At 39.7% G+C, this 17,486-nt stretch overlaps 1 protein-coding gene across 4 annotated transcripts in view; it reads right to left on the bottom strand.

The window, feature by feature from the left end:
- VTI1A (vesicle transport through interaction with t-SNAREs 1A) overlaps positions 1–17,486 on the bottom strand; it is a 349,350-nt gene that overhangs the window by 317,200 nt on the left and 14,664 nt on the right. For all 4 annotated transcript variants that reach the window (XM_030568804.1, XM_030568805.1, XM_030568806.1 and 1 more), the window contains exon 3: positions 8,896–9,006. In XM_030568804.1, the coding sequence (XP_030424664.1) occupies positions 8,896–9,006 (111 nt within the window). The remainder of the gene's footprint in view (positions 1–8,895; positions 9,007–17,486) is intronic.

Here is a 17,486-nt window from a genome sequence, read left to right as displayed (position 1 = left end):
CTTTTACTTGTCCCCCTCCTCCCCAACCCTCCCCATCACCCCTGTTAGGAATCATATTACTGGACTTAGCTTACTGATCATGCACAGAAGAAATCTTTGTAAATAATACCTAAAGCTTATAAACCAAAAAATAAATGCTGTTTCACTGAACTTGTCCCTAAGGAATCGCAATTCAGATGATCATAACCCCTGAGACTAATCATCAATGAAGCATATTAACTCTTCTTTTTCACACTTCTCTCTAAGAAGAGGGATTCATCACTAGTAAGTTTCATGGAGAAACAATTCCATCCAGCCGCTCTAATAGTCTCATTCACTCACACACCCATGCCATAAATTTTCTCAAGGTGCAAGCAGAGAGGAGTGAATTTTCCAGATCCCTAGAGGTACCTAAGGCTTTACTACTGATTACTCTATGGCTTAGCCTCCCCTTTAGAAATTCAGTCTGGGGCTTGGGTAATGCTAGAGTAATCTTTTGCATCTCCTTCCCCTTTCTCACAACCCCTCTGTGTCATATCTAATTAATTGATATTAAAGCTGATATAATTTACTGAATGGGAATTCATGGCCAGTCTCCTCCCACAAGAGAGACCCTGAAAGGAGGACACAGGTATGGAAAAACCTCATGAGGTTCTTGAATATTCCTGACTGCGTATCTGTAAGGGGGAGTATTTTGGGGAGGAGGAGGGACTAAGTACAGAGAGAGGAAAGGCCACACAATTTCACTTATCTGGAGAGTATGCAGTACCCAACGATCCCACCACAGCTCCTGGCCCCAACTAGCAACATGGCTCCTGCAGAAGATTTTTGCAGAGGATGGTTATAAAGAGAAAAGCCATTTTCTGTTCCTTCCAAACAGGGCACTTGTTGAGCATACAGTGCTACAGCAGAGGCACTCTCAACCTTTTACATGAGCAGAAGTGATCAGAGGGTGGAGAGACCCTTACATGCACAAACACAGTAATAAATCCACTTGGCCTTCTTTCACCTTTAGTCGAACTCATTTTGTAAGTAAAAACCTGTCAATAGTCCAGTTTCATCCACAGCTTTAAAGTGATTAAATAAACTTCTCTTCTCCCCAAGGAAAGTGTATTTGACAATGATTGAAGATAGGTGACATGCAACAAGACCTTTTTATAGTAAGAAACGAACCCAGTACAGATGTTTCAATGTAATATGCTCCTCTGAACTAAGGCTCGAAAATGGTTTAATTGCCACCATGCAATGGAAAAAATCAGTTTCAGAAGAGAGATTGAAATTTGTCAGATCAGCTTCATTGTGTCCATGCTAACAGTAAAACTGCTTTCAGCACAAGTTCAGGGAAACCTATTCTCCCCTGAACCTGTGCAGAAAACAGTTCTCTTACTAGCGTGAACAAAATTTAAATTGAAGAAATGTCAAACAACTGTTTGTAATGAGTCCGTTTCCTACTGTAGATGGGACTTAAGTCTAATTCTTTTTTAAAAGTAGATTCAGCTCCAAGCTGCATGTTATACACATCTGCTCAAAACACAATTTGTAAATACGCAAGAGAAAACACTGCCTTGCTCTTTTAGAAATAAATTGAAAACATGATGTAGCAGAAACAATGTGGTGCAGAAGAGTTAGCCTAGATATTTTAATTAGACCAGAAAGTGAAAAGGGATTTAGGTTCACACATATCTGGCACTACCTAATCTGGTTAGCAAGTGTTCTTTTATCTCCAAATAGTAGTATAGATGGCAGTAAGGGTGGACAAGAGTGGACTAGAAGAAGGGGTGGGAGCATGAAAGTGGTATTTGATAACTCAGGATTTGACAAGTGTACTTATTACCATGGTCCAAGTCAATGTTTTTGGATTCAAATGGTACTTTATTACTAAAGTCACATGACAAAAAGCTAACTCCAGCTGACATAACCCTCCTCAATGTGGCCTCACTGACAACCTTCCTAAGTATTTTTAAAGCTTACTGATAGGAGTTGTTTTTGTAATAATCATCACAATTGGAAAGACTTCCCCCCAGTTACAAGTTTGAAAAAAAATCAAGCTATTGGCTGAAATGCAACTATGCTACAATAGTGCTAGAACTTCAAAAATAGTTCTTCTACTGTAACTGTTAAAATCCTTGCACAATGTATTTGTCCACAGTGCTACTTTCTTCTCACCATATCTTCCATTTAAGTTTCCTATTTGATATTCAAAGTGTTCTATTGTAGTTTTTATTTTGGCAATAGTTATGGAGTGTTAAAGGAATGATTGTTTCATGTACTGATTTTTTTGTACTTTAGATTTTTGTTACAGTACAGAAGTTTCCACCAGGGTCAAGGCCCCATTGCACTAGGCACACTACAGAAACATACAAATTGAGTCCCTGTCCCGAAGAGCTCATAATCTAAGTCAAGATAGCAAGTGACATATGAAGGGTGCTGTGGGAACAATCAGCTACAGTATATATGTTTTAATATTATACAGGTGATGATCAGTAAAAACACTGAGAAACAAATGGACTGGAATGCTTCCACAGTACTTTGAATGTGTAAGATGGGATGAACAAGTAGATTATGAGCACACAAGAAAATTAGCTTATTAGTCTAGACAAAAATGTAGCTTATGTGCCCTCTTCATCTGTGTAAACTCGTTGTAGGGTTTTTTTATTTACACAAACACCCAGTTTTGGGACAGCTGGCACTTACAACTATTTATATTCCTACAGAGAAGTGTTCTTTATGTATAATAGTGTCCATTAAACTTCCAGTTAAAGTGCCTCTCAGTTAGGTATCTTGCAGCTCTGCATATTATTTGGTGCAGAATGGGAATGGATTCTTTCATTTAGCAAGGAGATCTGCTATATTTATTTCATGAAGGCGACAACAGCCATGGAACAGTTTGGGATGGCTAGCTCAACTTTGGCACTACAAGTAGAAGGAAAGTTTTTTCTAGTGAGAAAAATTCTCCACAGTACATGCAGCCAGTATTGTAAAATGCACGTGTGAAGGCAATGTGGAGAGTAAGAAAAAATAAAAGTTACATAACATGCACATACAGACTTCCTAGGGTGGAGGAAAAAAATATTTAAGTTAACCTTTGGAACGTGCTGAAATCAACATTCATGACCCTGCTCTTTTTACCCACAGACAAGATACAACATTAGAGGCAATAGTCCAAAGTTTTGTCCATTAAAGTTTTGTCTCAATCCAATCCAGAGGGCATAATGGTAGATGAACAACAGCTCCTATGTCTGCAGTTCTTTGGAATGCATGCTGGCAGTTTTACCCAGATCTATCAATCACAGTTTTGAGTAATGGTTATTTGGTATTCATTTCTGTAACATGGATATTTGTTTGCTAGAACATGAGCCACAACCTAGCATGGTGAACCAATATTATCTCATTGTTTGCTTGTACTTCCCTGTCTGTCTGTATGTATCTGCTCTCTTTTGTCCACTATTGTACACTCTTTGGGAGAAAGAGTTTTTGTTTTGGTTTGCAACCACACCTAGCACAATGGGGTCCCGGTCTATGATGGGGGCTGCTAGGCTTTATAATAATACAAATAAATTAATAATAAATAATTTTCAGTTAGTGCTAATTCTGAAGTACAACTTGTGTCCAACACCAATTTAGAATGGATTCAGACGAGAAAGCTCAATATTCCATTACCTGTGCCATCCGGTTCTATAAAACATCAGTGTTTAAAGGGATATTGTCAAACAGAGAAAAGTGTTTGTTTTTTTTAATTAAGCATGCTCTATTTTTCTCTGAAGTATTACTATCTAAGATCACTATAACCAAAAGATGACAAAAAAACATGTTTTCACTTTTAGACTTTTGAGCATTCGATAGCGAAGTCCGTCATAGTCTGTTGTCACTATTCAGGTGGGTCCTTCACACAGCATCCAGGGAAGAAAAAACATTTACAAATGCAACTGTAAAACAGACAGTGGTGGAGGGACTGCGAGGCAGGTATAGTAACTGAAGCCCCTTATAAGTGAGTGGATTTCAAATTGAGTGTTCCTTTAAGAGATGGCCCTAGGGCTTTAGTTAAGAGATTTTCTGCCAAGCAAAAACAAGCAGTATGCAACTCCACATTTAGCCACAAGATAGAGCCCTTACCATGGCATACATAAACTGCAAGCACATTCCGCAACATAAACAAGTAGTGACATTTTATATTACCTTTAGCATTACCAGATTCTGGATTCAACAGCAGTAAAGGCTCACTCCTAGCTGATACTCACTAGGGTGTATTTCATTTTTAAAAAGAGCTATTAAAACTTAAGTTTACCTACATTACTTGTACCCGCATAAAAGGGCTATGTAAGAGTTTACTGATGGTATTTTTAGTACAAAACTTTAATAGAGCTTGACCTTTTATGGGCCAGCTTCTCATGTCCTCGTTCATGATGAATAGTAACCTACTACACAAGTAAGGAACTTACTTGAAATTAAGGGGTTCCTTAGGAATAAGCTGCTGTACAACCCGAGTCATGGTATCGGAATCAGACCCTCAATGGCTGGAATTTCTTACACGGTGAGATGTGACTAATAAAAGACAGTACCATCTGCATCTGCCCTGTATCTAGTCAGAGTCCCATGGAATCTGCTTACTTTAATGACAAAAATAAGTTACTCTTTTTAAATTTCATTAGACCTGCAGAGCCAACGCAGCCAAGAGTGAGTGAGTTAGATGCTATTCCTTCTTGGGCACCATTTATTCCAATTACAGAGCTATCAGTTACACCTGTGCAATCCTACTGAAAACTATGAAGTTGCACAGGGATTGCTAGGGGCATAATCTGAACTTAAAACTGCACAGATGTGTATGGAAGATTAGTTCCAATTGCATGATCTTTACAGCAATGACGTGTGGGAAAGAACAGTCAGATTCTGAAAGCTCAGCTTGAGCTAGCAAGGCTGACACCAAGAAAAAACCCCACCTATATCTGGAAGTTAGCTTACGAGGCTGTAGACGAGAACTTCATCGCTCGCGGTACAAATCAGCCGGAGACCTCTTACTTTGCAAAACCCAGTGTCCTTTTATTTCCCTGTGTTCGTTCCCATCTATATGCAACTCTGTACAATTCAATAGGAGTTAGGTAGCCACCCAGGGGACAGCCAGTTCCTGTTGCTAGCTAGGAGCAGCAGTTCCTCACTCCTTACTCCTCCGTTCCCCCCCTTTCCACTTCCTTCCTGCGAGCTTTATAGGCCTTCTCCCCAGCAGGTTCACGGGGGATTATTCTTCAGCTCCTTTAATGAGCCGCACCTTGCCAGCTCCAATCAGTTCCCCTTGATGGGAGCTGCACTAGCAGGTTCTGGTTCATTGCCTCTTAGGCCAGCACCCTGTTACAGAGGGACAATTAACAAAACCCTGCAAGGCCGTTTTTAGAGTCATCTTTCAGAGTGTGACTGCACTGCAGATTCATATAATTTCAAAATATACTTCAAGACTTAGCAAGTGTAGAACATTTACGAATGTCTACAAGAAGTATCGTCCAATCATCAAGATGCCCAATGACTATATGACAATGTCATACAATGAGGTAAAGGAACCATTCACAGTCCAATGTCAACCCAGTCTCTCGCCACTTTGGCCAGCACAACCTAAATGCAAGTGGACTTCCCATCTGGAACCAGTCTGCCATCACTCAACCTAAACGCCCTCTCCTTTACAAATAAAGGATCTAACCATCTGCAGAATTAATCCATCCTGCTCTTAAGTTTTAAGAATATTGCCGAAACGTTGGTTTCAATAACTGCTTGAGCTGAGGTAAGTCTTCAGGACTCTGTCAGACATACAAAAAACTTGACAGAATAGATTTTTTTTTATTACAATGTGTATAAAATTAAACTTGCAGTCCCAGTTATGTCATTCATTTTAAAGTTTGAGAGAAGTGCTGATCCAGATGCTTTATGCAATTCACTTTGAAGAGACAGTATTAGTCTTAAATCAGCTTTCACATTCTTCTACTTAAATTACATAGGTAAGTGGCCAAGAGAGGGCCATCCACAGTTATAATCATTACGTTTCAAAACATAGAAGAGAACTGATTAAACCAAAGTCCTCTCAGGTAAAAAAAAAAAAAAAAAAAAAAAAAAAAAAAAAAAAAGACAAAATCTTCTAAGCCCCTGCGTTTAGTTCAGGGGTGGGCAAACTTTTTGGCATGAGGGCCACATCAGGGTTGCCAAACTGTATGGAGAGCCAGGTAGGGAAGGCTGTGCCTCGCGAAACAGCCTGGTCCCCACCCCAAATCCGACCTCTCCTACTTCCCACCCTCTGACTGCCCCCCTCAGAACCTCCAACCCATCCAACCTCCCCGCTCCTTGTCCCCTGACTGCCCCCTCCTGAGGCCCCCCCCAACCCTAACCACTCCCCTGGAACCCCACCCCACTATCCAACCCCCCCCACTTCCTGTTCCCTGACTGCCCCAACCTCTAGCCACATCCTCATCCCCTGAGAGGCCCCCTGAGACTTCCACACCTATCCAATCCCTCCTGTTCCCCGTCCCCTGACTGCCCCCCACCAGAACCTCTGCCCCATCCAACTGCCCTCTGCTCCCTTTCCCCTGACTCCCCCCAGAACCCCCTGCCCCTTATCTAACTCCCCAGCTCTTCACCCTCTTACCATGCCACTTAAAGCAGCATGTTTGGCAGCCACGCCACCCAGCCAGTGCCAGACACATTGCCGCGCTGCCCTGTAGGAGCGCGCAGTCCCACCACCCAGAGCGCTGCTGGTGAGCTGAGGCTCTAGGGGAGGAGGGACAGTGGGGGAGGGGCTGGGGCTAGCTGCCTCAATCTGGAGCTCAAGGGTCGGGCAGGATGGTCCCGCAGGCCGTAGTTGCCCACCTCTTGTTTAGTCCCAAAATGAAGTACTAGGCTCAAGCCCCAGTATTCTGCTGATTGATAAATGCTCACTTACAGCTTCACTTTCCTTCACACAGTAAAGAAGAGTAGGAGTAGCCAACGTAAATGGGATCCAGGTTGAGTTTCCAATTCCACTTATAAAGAACGATGTCTAAATCTGCCAGCTCACACGTGCATGCATCTTTTGGAAGAGCAGCAAACCTTGAGAAGTGAGACTAAGAAAATCCTGCTCATAAAATGCAGCATTCCCAATTAGAAACTTACCCTCAACTGCAGTAAAAGTGCATTTGTTTCAGAAGGCACGTACTTACCATCACATTTTCCAGCTGTCATCTAGTGCTCCTATTAGGCTGTAAACTCTTTGCTTACAACCAACAGATCACAACTCAGTCAAGATGATTTTCACAAGAGTATTCAAAAGGCTTTTACATTTCAATGAAAATTTTCAGCTGCTTTCCCCCACTCACTATACTATTAGAGCAGCTCAAAAAGCCAAGAGAGTTTATGCCATATTTTCCTCCCTTGTCTGCTTGAACGCACTGCTAAACCACCGTTACGTCAGCTTTCCCAGAAACTTCACCTTTGGGTAAAGAGCAAGCCTGAAAGAATCTCAGCCTGGTAAGCAAAAACTTGTGAAAATTATCAGTGTCTGAAAACAAGTATTAGAACGCAAACGCTTTTGTCACCTTAGCTACAGTGGCGTCAGTGAACTGAACCATTCGACTCTCATAACATACTACTAATCATAACTATTGCTTTTTTCATTCTCTTTTCCATCCTTTACTCTTTTCCTCCATTTTTCTGGTAAATATCTTGCTTGTTTTTTTCCATCACTTTGATCTATTCCCTCTTTTCTTCTCTCTCTGTGCTTTTTGCATTCCCTCATCCCCATCCAAGGCTCTTCCATCACTTATTTTCTATTGCTCAGTCATAGGCCCCTCTTATTCCTTCTCTTCCCGCAAGCAACCCTGTTTCATCACTATACAGATCCCAGTCTGTTCTCACTGGGCCCTCATCTCCTACCCAATTCCAGTTTCTCCCTGTGAAGGTGACATGGCTAATCTCCCTTCTCTTAGCTGTTTAGAGCATGGCAGGGGGTAAGAAAGGGGCCAGGAGTTTCCATGGAGACATAGGGGGTTCTGAACCTATATAGTAAAGTTCACTCCCCAACTACAGATAGCACTGTTTGTCAGCCTGGTGCCCAACCCTCAGGATGCAATGGAGCATTAAGCTGCTTACCCTATAGTGTCACATGTACTACTTACACCCAGAAAGAAATAGCTGATGGATTTGAAGTATTCAGCCAGCCCTTTTAGAAGCAATTTTGTGTGTACAACAAATCAATTCGCTATTTTAAAGTCAAAAGAAACAGGACCGGTGGCTTGCAGGCTATAATACAAGCACCCAGACAGGAGAACCATGCTAGTTTGCATTTGGTACCTGAAAGATCCACTGAGAATAACTGATTTGCAAAATAGCCAATGAGTAGCCAAACATAAAGGAAAAGAAATCATGGATATTGAGTAATGAAGTGAACTTGGGATTCATTTCATTTGAAAAGTGTAGTTTATAACTGGTAACTTATAAACGTGGTACTTCGTACTAGACTCATAAGTTTATAATACCCTGTAAAATTAAGTGACTTCTCATAGTATAAGTACAATGGTCTGCTACTGAGTTCTTGCCAAGAAACAGGGCTAGAAGAGTGTCGACAGAGAGAGATGGGGGGCGGAAGAAGGGGCGGGGGACACACAATGGTAGGTGCAAGTAGTCTGCAGAGTTTAACTGGGACTGCAGACTAGCAAACGATTAGGGAGGTTTTTCCCCACATAAGAACTCTGCGCAGATATGATTGCATTTGTGGACAGGAAGAGAAGAGCTCTTTCCACCCTTGCATGAATTAAGACTATTCTCTCCCCCAAAGTCTGCCCATGTGGAGTTGATTGGAGAAAGTTGGGGAAATGGAAGCAAGTGATTACTTCATTCTGAAACACAATTACACTAAAGTAAGTTTCTTCTTAAATGCCATTCTTTATCATATGTAAATATACTCACGAAATCTGCTTCAATTTTTCCCATTTCTTGTTTGTAGCTCCTCATTCTACTGCTATACATTCCTCGGCTTTGGGCGGGGATTTCACGAACTTCAAGTTCCATCTGTTCAAGCTAGTGAAAAACAGGAGAGAGACTTAAGTTTATTTTATGTCCATCTACATCCTTGTTTTGTTCACATTTATATATGAAATTTCAGTGAAAGCTTCTAGCTTTCAGTACGGTCTTCTGATTACCTTTTCCTCCCTCGTTAAGTGCGCTGCCACTCAAGGAAACTGTACAAAGTCAGAGTGAATCAGAAGTACACCGTTACCTCAATATACCACCACCCGATATAACATGAATTTGGATATAACGCAGTAAAGCAGTGCTCCGGGGGGGAGGAGGGGGCAGGGCTGCGCACTCCGGTGGATCAAAGCAAGTTCAGTATAACATGGTTTCACCTATAACACTAAGATTTTTTGGCTCCCAAGGACAGTGTTATATCGAGGCAGAAGTGTAATTAGAACCCAGGAATGGTGTAGCTGTTAATTATTTGCTCTACTCATTGGACTGCAGCCTCCTTAGTATGCTGCTGTCTGTTTAGAAATAGTATTTTGCCACAGTGAAGAATCCATTATCTACTTTTTAAAATACTGCTTTCAGTTCACTTTAAAAAAAAACAAAAACAAAAAACAGAAAAAAAAATAGTACCTTTCCACAATAGCGGTAGGCACGCTGGACAATATTTACTCATTTTCCACTGATCTCAGCCATGGCAGTACGGCACAGGAAAAGAAATGTCTTTCATTTAGGTAAAGTCCCAAGCTGATATTTGCAGAATTTTTTAAGAGCTAGATAAGCATTTATACAGAAAACACTATCTCCAGTTTGAAATTTCAGCCTCATGCCACAGGAAAGGCACTGGATTTAATCAATGGATTTACAAAATATTCACTTAAAAGTCATTCAGCCTGATCTATTCAGAATGCATATGTTACTTAATGGGAAATTGTACGGCATAGTTTCTCTAAATGATTTTCTGGTAATAAAGAGAAATAAATATATAAAGAAAGTTTTACTTCTATATTATTATTTGTCTTAGGCTCAACTTTCCAAAACTGAAAGTTAGTGGTTGTAATTTAAATGTCTTGCATAGCACCAGTTTCAGTGGATAGCTAAGAAAAATCTGTCATGTGAAACCTCTCCTTAATTATAGCGATATTGAGATTTAAAAGATCAAAGGGAAAAAGCCTATGAAATGCAGCTGGAAAGAATCTTTGTTCCTTTTAACAAACAAAAAAGAGTTACCAGGCCATCAAGCAAATCCTGTTGGACTATAACCTGTTACTTGGGTGAAACAAAACTGCCCAACCTCAGACCCATTTACTCAAGTTCTATGCACCATCCAGGAGAGTTGACGATCACTATCCTCGGACATTTAGGCCTAATCACAAAACCAGTGCTGCAGTTTTTCATAACAATTTTTCAACCGAGACCCTAGAAAGGGAAGGGGATTGACTAGATGGACCTGACAGGGATTCCACCAAAACATTTATCAAAGCTGTGTATGGAATACGGCTCACCTTAAAAGTAACTCCCAGGATTTGGATTTCAGTAACTATTTATCTCCATTTGATTTAGTGTTCCTCCAAGAAACTGGATTTCTAAATATGAGTCTGATTTACCAGGCTTTAATCTGTATTTGAATTCTGAAGAGGATGTTAAGCATGCAAAGATGGGTAAACCTGCAAATCGTCTTGCCCTGCTCATCTCTAAGTTAAATGTTACAACTAGTTAATAACACCAGGCAATCCCTATTTTCAAGTCTCTAGTATTATTTTCCCAAATAAATGTACTCCATTAGCCCTGAAGATACATATGCCCCTTCAAACTTCCCTTTCTATAGTGTGTCTTTCTGAGCAGGGCTTGAATCTCTCATTGACTTGCTTACGGAAAAGTTTTCATCATCAATCTTTGCTCTTCTGGGAAATTTTTATGACCAACCAAGTCCTGGGGATAAGGAATTGTTTAGTTTCCCGCTACCTCATTTAACAGGGTGTGATCTTCATTTCCCCTGGACATGCTAAGGACAAGGTAAGAAATACTCTAGGTTGTAAATCTTCTGTAATTTTAAATAGATTTTGGTTGGAGACTTTGAATGGTAGAGATGGCAAAGTTCTGGAGGGTCATTTTTTTACTCATCTTCTAGATGGGGCAATGTGTTTGACTATATTGCAGTTTCTATTTTAAGGTGATCTTGTTTCTCTAGCTTTATAGTGGCTTTTACAGACAATGATCATTAATACCTGGAGGTGGATTTCTGCCCTTAAACCACATTTTCCAAAGGGATTTTGATAGATTGTGTTTTACTCCTGATTTTCAAAGTGTAAACTCAAGTATATTAAGTGGAATCTGTTATTTGGTACAGTGATTAGGGCATAAGCCTACGACTTGGGAGACCCAAGTTCAGTTTCCTACTCCACCAAAAGACTTCTTATATCACCATTGGCAAGTCACTTAGGGAATTAATCTATCCGTAAAAATAGGGTTTCTAACATTTGCCAACTTTGCAGAGGTGCTGTGGATAAATATATTAAAGATTGGCAAGCGATTTGAGATCTAATGAAAAGCACTAGATAGTAGTAAAGCCTCAAGTCAGAGAGAAGCTCGTACCCAGTGATTTGTTAAGTTTTGAAGAATAAGCTTTTTGGACCTTAATTTTCGAGCACAAGCACACACAAACTGAGACTGTTAAATTATAGGATGACTCGACCATTTAAAAGATTTTTTGTATCCTTTAGAAGATAAGAGAATCCGTCGTGACTTGGATTGCTTCAGTTTATAAAAAACATTTTCAGATTATTGCAAGAGCTCTGAGAAATAATAGTTCCTCTTATTCTATCAAGATATTAGTTATCCCTAGAAACGACTATAAAAACGCTGAATAAGAAAAAGTTGGATTACCAAAAGGTCCTTTGGAAGAAATTTGAATGCACTGCCACAAACAAAAATCTCCTTTATTTTGGATGATGGTAGCAGTGGTCTACCACAGGGGTAGGCAACCTATGGCACAGGTGTCGAAGGCAGCACGCGAGCTGATTTTCAGTGGCACTCACACTGCCCAGATCCTGGCCACCAGTCTGGGGGGCTCTGCATTTTAAATTTAATTTTAAATGAAGCTTCTTAAACATTCTGAAACCTTATTTACTTACAACAATAGTTTAGTTATATATTATAGACTTATAGAAAGAGACCTTCTAAAAAGGTTTAAAATGTACTATTGGTACATGAAATCTTAAATTAAAGTGAATAAACGAAGACTCGGCACGCTACTTCTGAAAGGTTGCTGACCCCTGGTCTACCACAAGATTAACGTAACAATTGACGCTCTTACCCCAGACACGCTTTGGAGAGACTTTCTTTTGCCTTGTACAATGACAATCCATCTATTAACTCTTTGGTTTGGTCTACCTTAATGGACCTCACCTGCTATCCTTATCCAGGATGGCCTACAGTCTCCACCATGGAAGTCAGAATTTTGATAAAACCAATGTAATAAAGGGGAGGATTTTATCCCAGCAGAAGTCTACAAGGACTATACTGTTTGACTGGGCCCTGTGTTAGCAAAATTATTTACTAATAAAAATATGTAGGGATTGTCTCCCTCCCCCCCGGGTGACAAATGACCCTAGCAATTATTGACCTATTAGCCTTTTAGACATGGTTTTTAATATCCATACCAAGTATTTCCTGTTGGGATTAGAGGACTGGAAAGAGTTATAATTTATTTGTTTAGGAACAAGCTGATTTCAAGAAGGACGGCTCTACCAACAGTTTTTTGCCCTCTCTTCCCCAATTTATAAACTTTGTTCCTCCAAGAAGGGAAGTTTTATACAGCCTTTGTTGATCTGAAATCAGATTTTGATTCCATTAAGAGAGTGAGTCTCTGGGATAAATTTGTTAAGCTATACATAGTTTTTAAGTTACTCTCTCTTTTGAGAGCCCTCCATAGCCAAAAAGTGGCCAGAGTTAAAGATATGATCAGTTAAGGTGAAAAGTTGAGCTATGTCCATTATTATGGGAGTCGGTCTGGGCTGCTTATTGGCTCTCTTTCTTTCTTTAGTTTTCACATTAAATGAGCTTGCAGCAGTTTTAGAAGGGGAACAGTATAACCTGCCCAAAATTTTGGATTAATCTGTATGTGTCCTTCTTTATGCAAATAACATGGTTTTGCTGTCCCAAACAATATATAAGTATAGCAAAAGTTTACAAGCTTTGGTGAAAAAGAATAAAGTTTCTTCCTTGCTGTCATCATGAGGGTAGATCAGCAGATTTTTTTTGTTTTGTTTTTTGCGCTGCCTAGGCTGGTAACTTTTCATGAATATCATGCGAGGTAATGCAGTTTATATACTATAGCAGAAAAAACAGATTTCATTCTGCAACTATTAAATATAATCAAGTTTCATGCTTATTCATAGATTTCAGCATGCATGCTTACAAATATTATATTAGTCTTTCAAATACAATCAAGGTGAGTAGAGCTAGATTTAAAAAAAAATTTCCTGAAAAGCATGAAAAAAAGAAAATTGAAGGTAAACTTAAAAAGTATCTTTTGCCCTCCTATTACCGGTACTTGTTCAATCATAATGCAATGGAAGCTAAAGGAAAAGTATGTAACATGTAATCCTGGGAGATGTATTCTTTCAGTTTTTACAGTGCAATGGTGTGGACAGCTGTTCAGAATCAATCCCACAACAGCAGAATTACTGTCTACTCTTATTTCATAATAAGGAACAGATTATAAATTTAGACAATTGGAAAATATAGCTAGATCTCTTGATTCACATATGTTTCAACTTAACCTACCCACACCCCCATTGGCTAAGAACAAAGCTTAGAAACAGACCACAGCAAGCTTAGAAGACCACACAGCACAACACGCCTGCCCATTTCTGGTACAAATCTTAGCCTATCAAAAGTGATGTGTCCTTTAGTTATTAGTTTTTAGAATATCTTTATAGTCAACTGCAAAAGAACAAAGAATGGGTAAAAAATACTGATGTGTGCTATAGGGCCAGAATACACAGCCTCCTCTCACAAAGCTCTATGAAGACAGATTCTCTCAGAATTTACTATGCATAGATGAGTCCCCGCCCTCCCACCCCAAACAAAGTATCAGATTTACTGGGGAAGGAATTGGATGCCACAGGATGGATGCAATGAGCAAATAAATCTGTGATTCTCAACCCCTGGCCTGTGGGTCACATCACCTCACAGCTGCAGCCCATGTGACATCCTCATGGCCATACAGGTAGTATATATATTGTGTGGATGCAGCCCACATAACACACAGAGAGCTGCATATGAGCCCACAATGATAAATGGGTTGAGAACCCCTGAAACAGATTAAAAATACAACTGGTATCAAAATGTTTTATCTCAATCAGGAGCAAGAGTTACACATTTTACCCAATTTTCCTACTTTTAAAAAAAATAGATTTCTAATACAGTAATTCATGATAATCACATACATGCATATGATAGGTATCCAATAATATGCTCTATTTTGTGTCTGTCCTTGTACTGTGTACCAGCTGCCTTCTCCTGCAGGTAACAGCAGACCTGTTCCCCTCTAGTCAATGCAGCTTCAGAAAGGAAGCACACCAATATTCAAAGAATCATGAATGTTTCGCAGGTTGCTGCTACTAAGTACATGCACTTGATAAATACTGGTGCTACTAAAGCAAATTAAACTACTTGGTAGCATATGCCATGGAAAGTGCCTACTTATCCCTGATGAAAACTCAGTTGACAGACAGCACCCTATGCAAGTACAGATATGGTAGTATTAATACTTAATAAAACCAAGCTGGTGATATAATAACTAGCAGAATTAGTCCATACAAATGGAATATGGCATTTGACCATAATAAAAAAAGCTACAAATAAATACTCCCACAGCACATTCAAAAGGAGCATGTTTTTACATATCTACCTACCTCATTAGATCATGAGCCTTCCTCGTTAGATCATTTAGCTTCACCCACAGATCAAAAATATGCTCGACATTGGAAGTTAATCCAAAGTCTATCCAAAATGAGTGAGCCTTACTCCTAACATCATGTATAAACCATAGTGGTAAGTGACAAAGATGCGTAGATAAAACCAAGGCTTCTCAGTTACTTACTGTTCTTACAAAAAGCATTCCACATGTTGGTTAGTGCTGGAGTAGAGTTACATAAAGAGGATTTGGGATTCCTTACTGAACAGTTCAACAACTGCTTTTAGAATATTTATTGGAATAACAGATTACCAAATATTGTATTAGTGTCCTTCCAATTTTTTCCAGGCAAAGAGTAGGTGATGATTGCAGTTCCCTCAAATAGCCATTTAAAAAAAAATCCACTGTGCTAGTAATGTCAAATACCCAGATTTTTTTTGATGATGATGTCATAAAACATTCCTTTATGACATTTACTGTGCAACAGAAATTCTTATCCAATGTTAACCAATTTGTTCTCAGAGAAGATAACACCTTCTGCATAAAAGGTTAATTTCTTATCTGCGAACAATGATTTCTGAAAACTATCAGAGAGAGAGAGACTTCACAGAGGCCTGCAGTTCCATTAATGGCAGTCTCCCTCTTAGCTGCCAGAATTACGCAAACAAATTGTTTCGGCTTGCTTTTTTTCAGCATTTTATGTTAACTGTAATACTGTTTGGATTCTAAAGACCTGAGGTAAACAAAAAGTGTTTGGAGCAAACCAAAACTAAGCCTATCAGCCACACAAATACTATTTTCTAATAATAATAATGAGAAAATTACTTTAGCACATTCTGAAATGCAACTTTATTAAACATGAAATTTGTGTACTATACAGCCAGGTTATCCTCACAGAAAGAAGATGCATACACATAACTGGAGAGCTAACCTACATGCTATCTCTTGTGCTTCAGAAAGACAACCTCTTAATTCTCAAGCATTGTAGAATCATAGAAATGCAAGGCCGGAAGGGACCCAATAAGTCATCAAATCTAACCCCTTCCTCAGAGGCAGGATCAAGTAAACCTAGACCATCCCTGACAGGTGTTTGTCCAATCTGTTCTTAAACTTTCAGTAATGGAGTTACAGAGTGTGGGGGGAGACAAGGCCCTACACCCCTGGCTTTCTGCGATTCACCATGACTCTCAGCCAGCCAGCAAAACAGGTCTTGCAGGTACAGACAACAGGACCCCCCCTCAATTAGGTTCTATGGGGGGAGGGGGGAAAAAGAGGAGGCCAGAGCCCATTTGGGCTCCCCTCCATTTTCCCAGCCAGCTCCAAACTGAAACTCCCTCCAGTCGTCTCACTCAGCCTTCCCCCGGCCCCTCCCTCAGCCTTTTTCCAGTTTCCCAGGCAGAGATGTCACCTGGCCTCCAACCCCTTCCTGGGGTCTCATGTTACATGCTCAGGTATCCTCCCTCAAGGGAAGTCTCCCATCCCCTAATGCAGACAGTCCCAGCAAAATTCCCCTGCAACCATCCCAGGTCAATACTCCCCACCTAGTATTCAAAGAACACATTAAGAACATTCCCACTTTGTCACAGATGGTGATCCCACAACCTCCCTGGGAAGCCTATTCCAGAGCTTAACTACCATTATGAAGTTTTTCCTAATATCTAACCCTGTGGTCTGCAGTCCCCTGGAGCTCTGCAGATTACCTCTAAGATTTCCCGAAAGGGTCCACACCTGCATTCAAAATTAAAATCAAATAAAAAAGGTTGAAAACCACTGATCTAACCTAAATCTCCCTTGCTCCAGATTAAGTTTGTTACTTCTTGTCCTATTTTCAGGAGATACAGAACAAGTGATAACAATCCTCTTTAAAACAGCCTTTAATATATTTGAAGACTTATCAGGTTCCCCTTCTCAAGGCTCAACACGCCCAATATTTGTAACCTTTCCTCATAATAAAAGTTCTAGAAAACCTGACATTTCTGTTGCACTCCTCTGGACTCTAAGTTGCCCACGTCAGTTCTGAAGCATGGAATCAGAACTGGACTACCATATTTTTTTGAAAGCATAAATATCAAAATAGCATTCCTACAGATAGGAAGTCAAGATTATTACATTTTACTTGAGAGATCATTTATTTTAGATCTCACTCCTGTTAATGGAGTCTAGGAGCTGAAAGAAATTTACATATCCAAAGCCAACTTTGATCAGACAGTACAACTGAGCAAATCTATGTACCAAAACTACAAGTGGTAGCAATTTAGAGCAAAGGTTTGTTTTTCTATTGTAGCCCTTAATTTAAAAGGAAACTTTTTGAATCAATTCTGTAATTAGCAGTTTTTGTTCACATTGATTATTAAATCCAAACCTTGGCATTAACCACGGACATGTTACGTAATTGCTTAAAGCCAATAATTACATTAAGCACCTGTCTAGTAGCATTAGCAATGAGATCTAAAAACAAAACCATGAAAGAAAAATGCAGTAGATTAAATTAAGATCATCATTAGGATAAAAATGTTAAAGGAGAATTTTCTTTTTAATCTTCAGGGGAAAAAAATATCATCCAAATTTGTATGTATTATGACACAAGGAGAAAAATGAGCCATTAAGTCAA

Source organism: Gopherus evgoodei, chromosome 7 (genome assembly GCF_007399415.2).
Source record: "Gopherus evgoodei ecotype Sinaloan lineage chromosome 7, rGopEvg1_v1.p, whole genome shotgun sequence".
Lineage (NCBI taxonomy): Eukaryota > Metazoa > Chordata > Testudines > Testudinidae > Gopherus > Gopherus evgoodei.
This window is presented reverse-complemented; position numbering and strand designations above follow the sequence as displayed.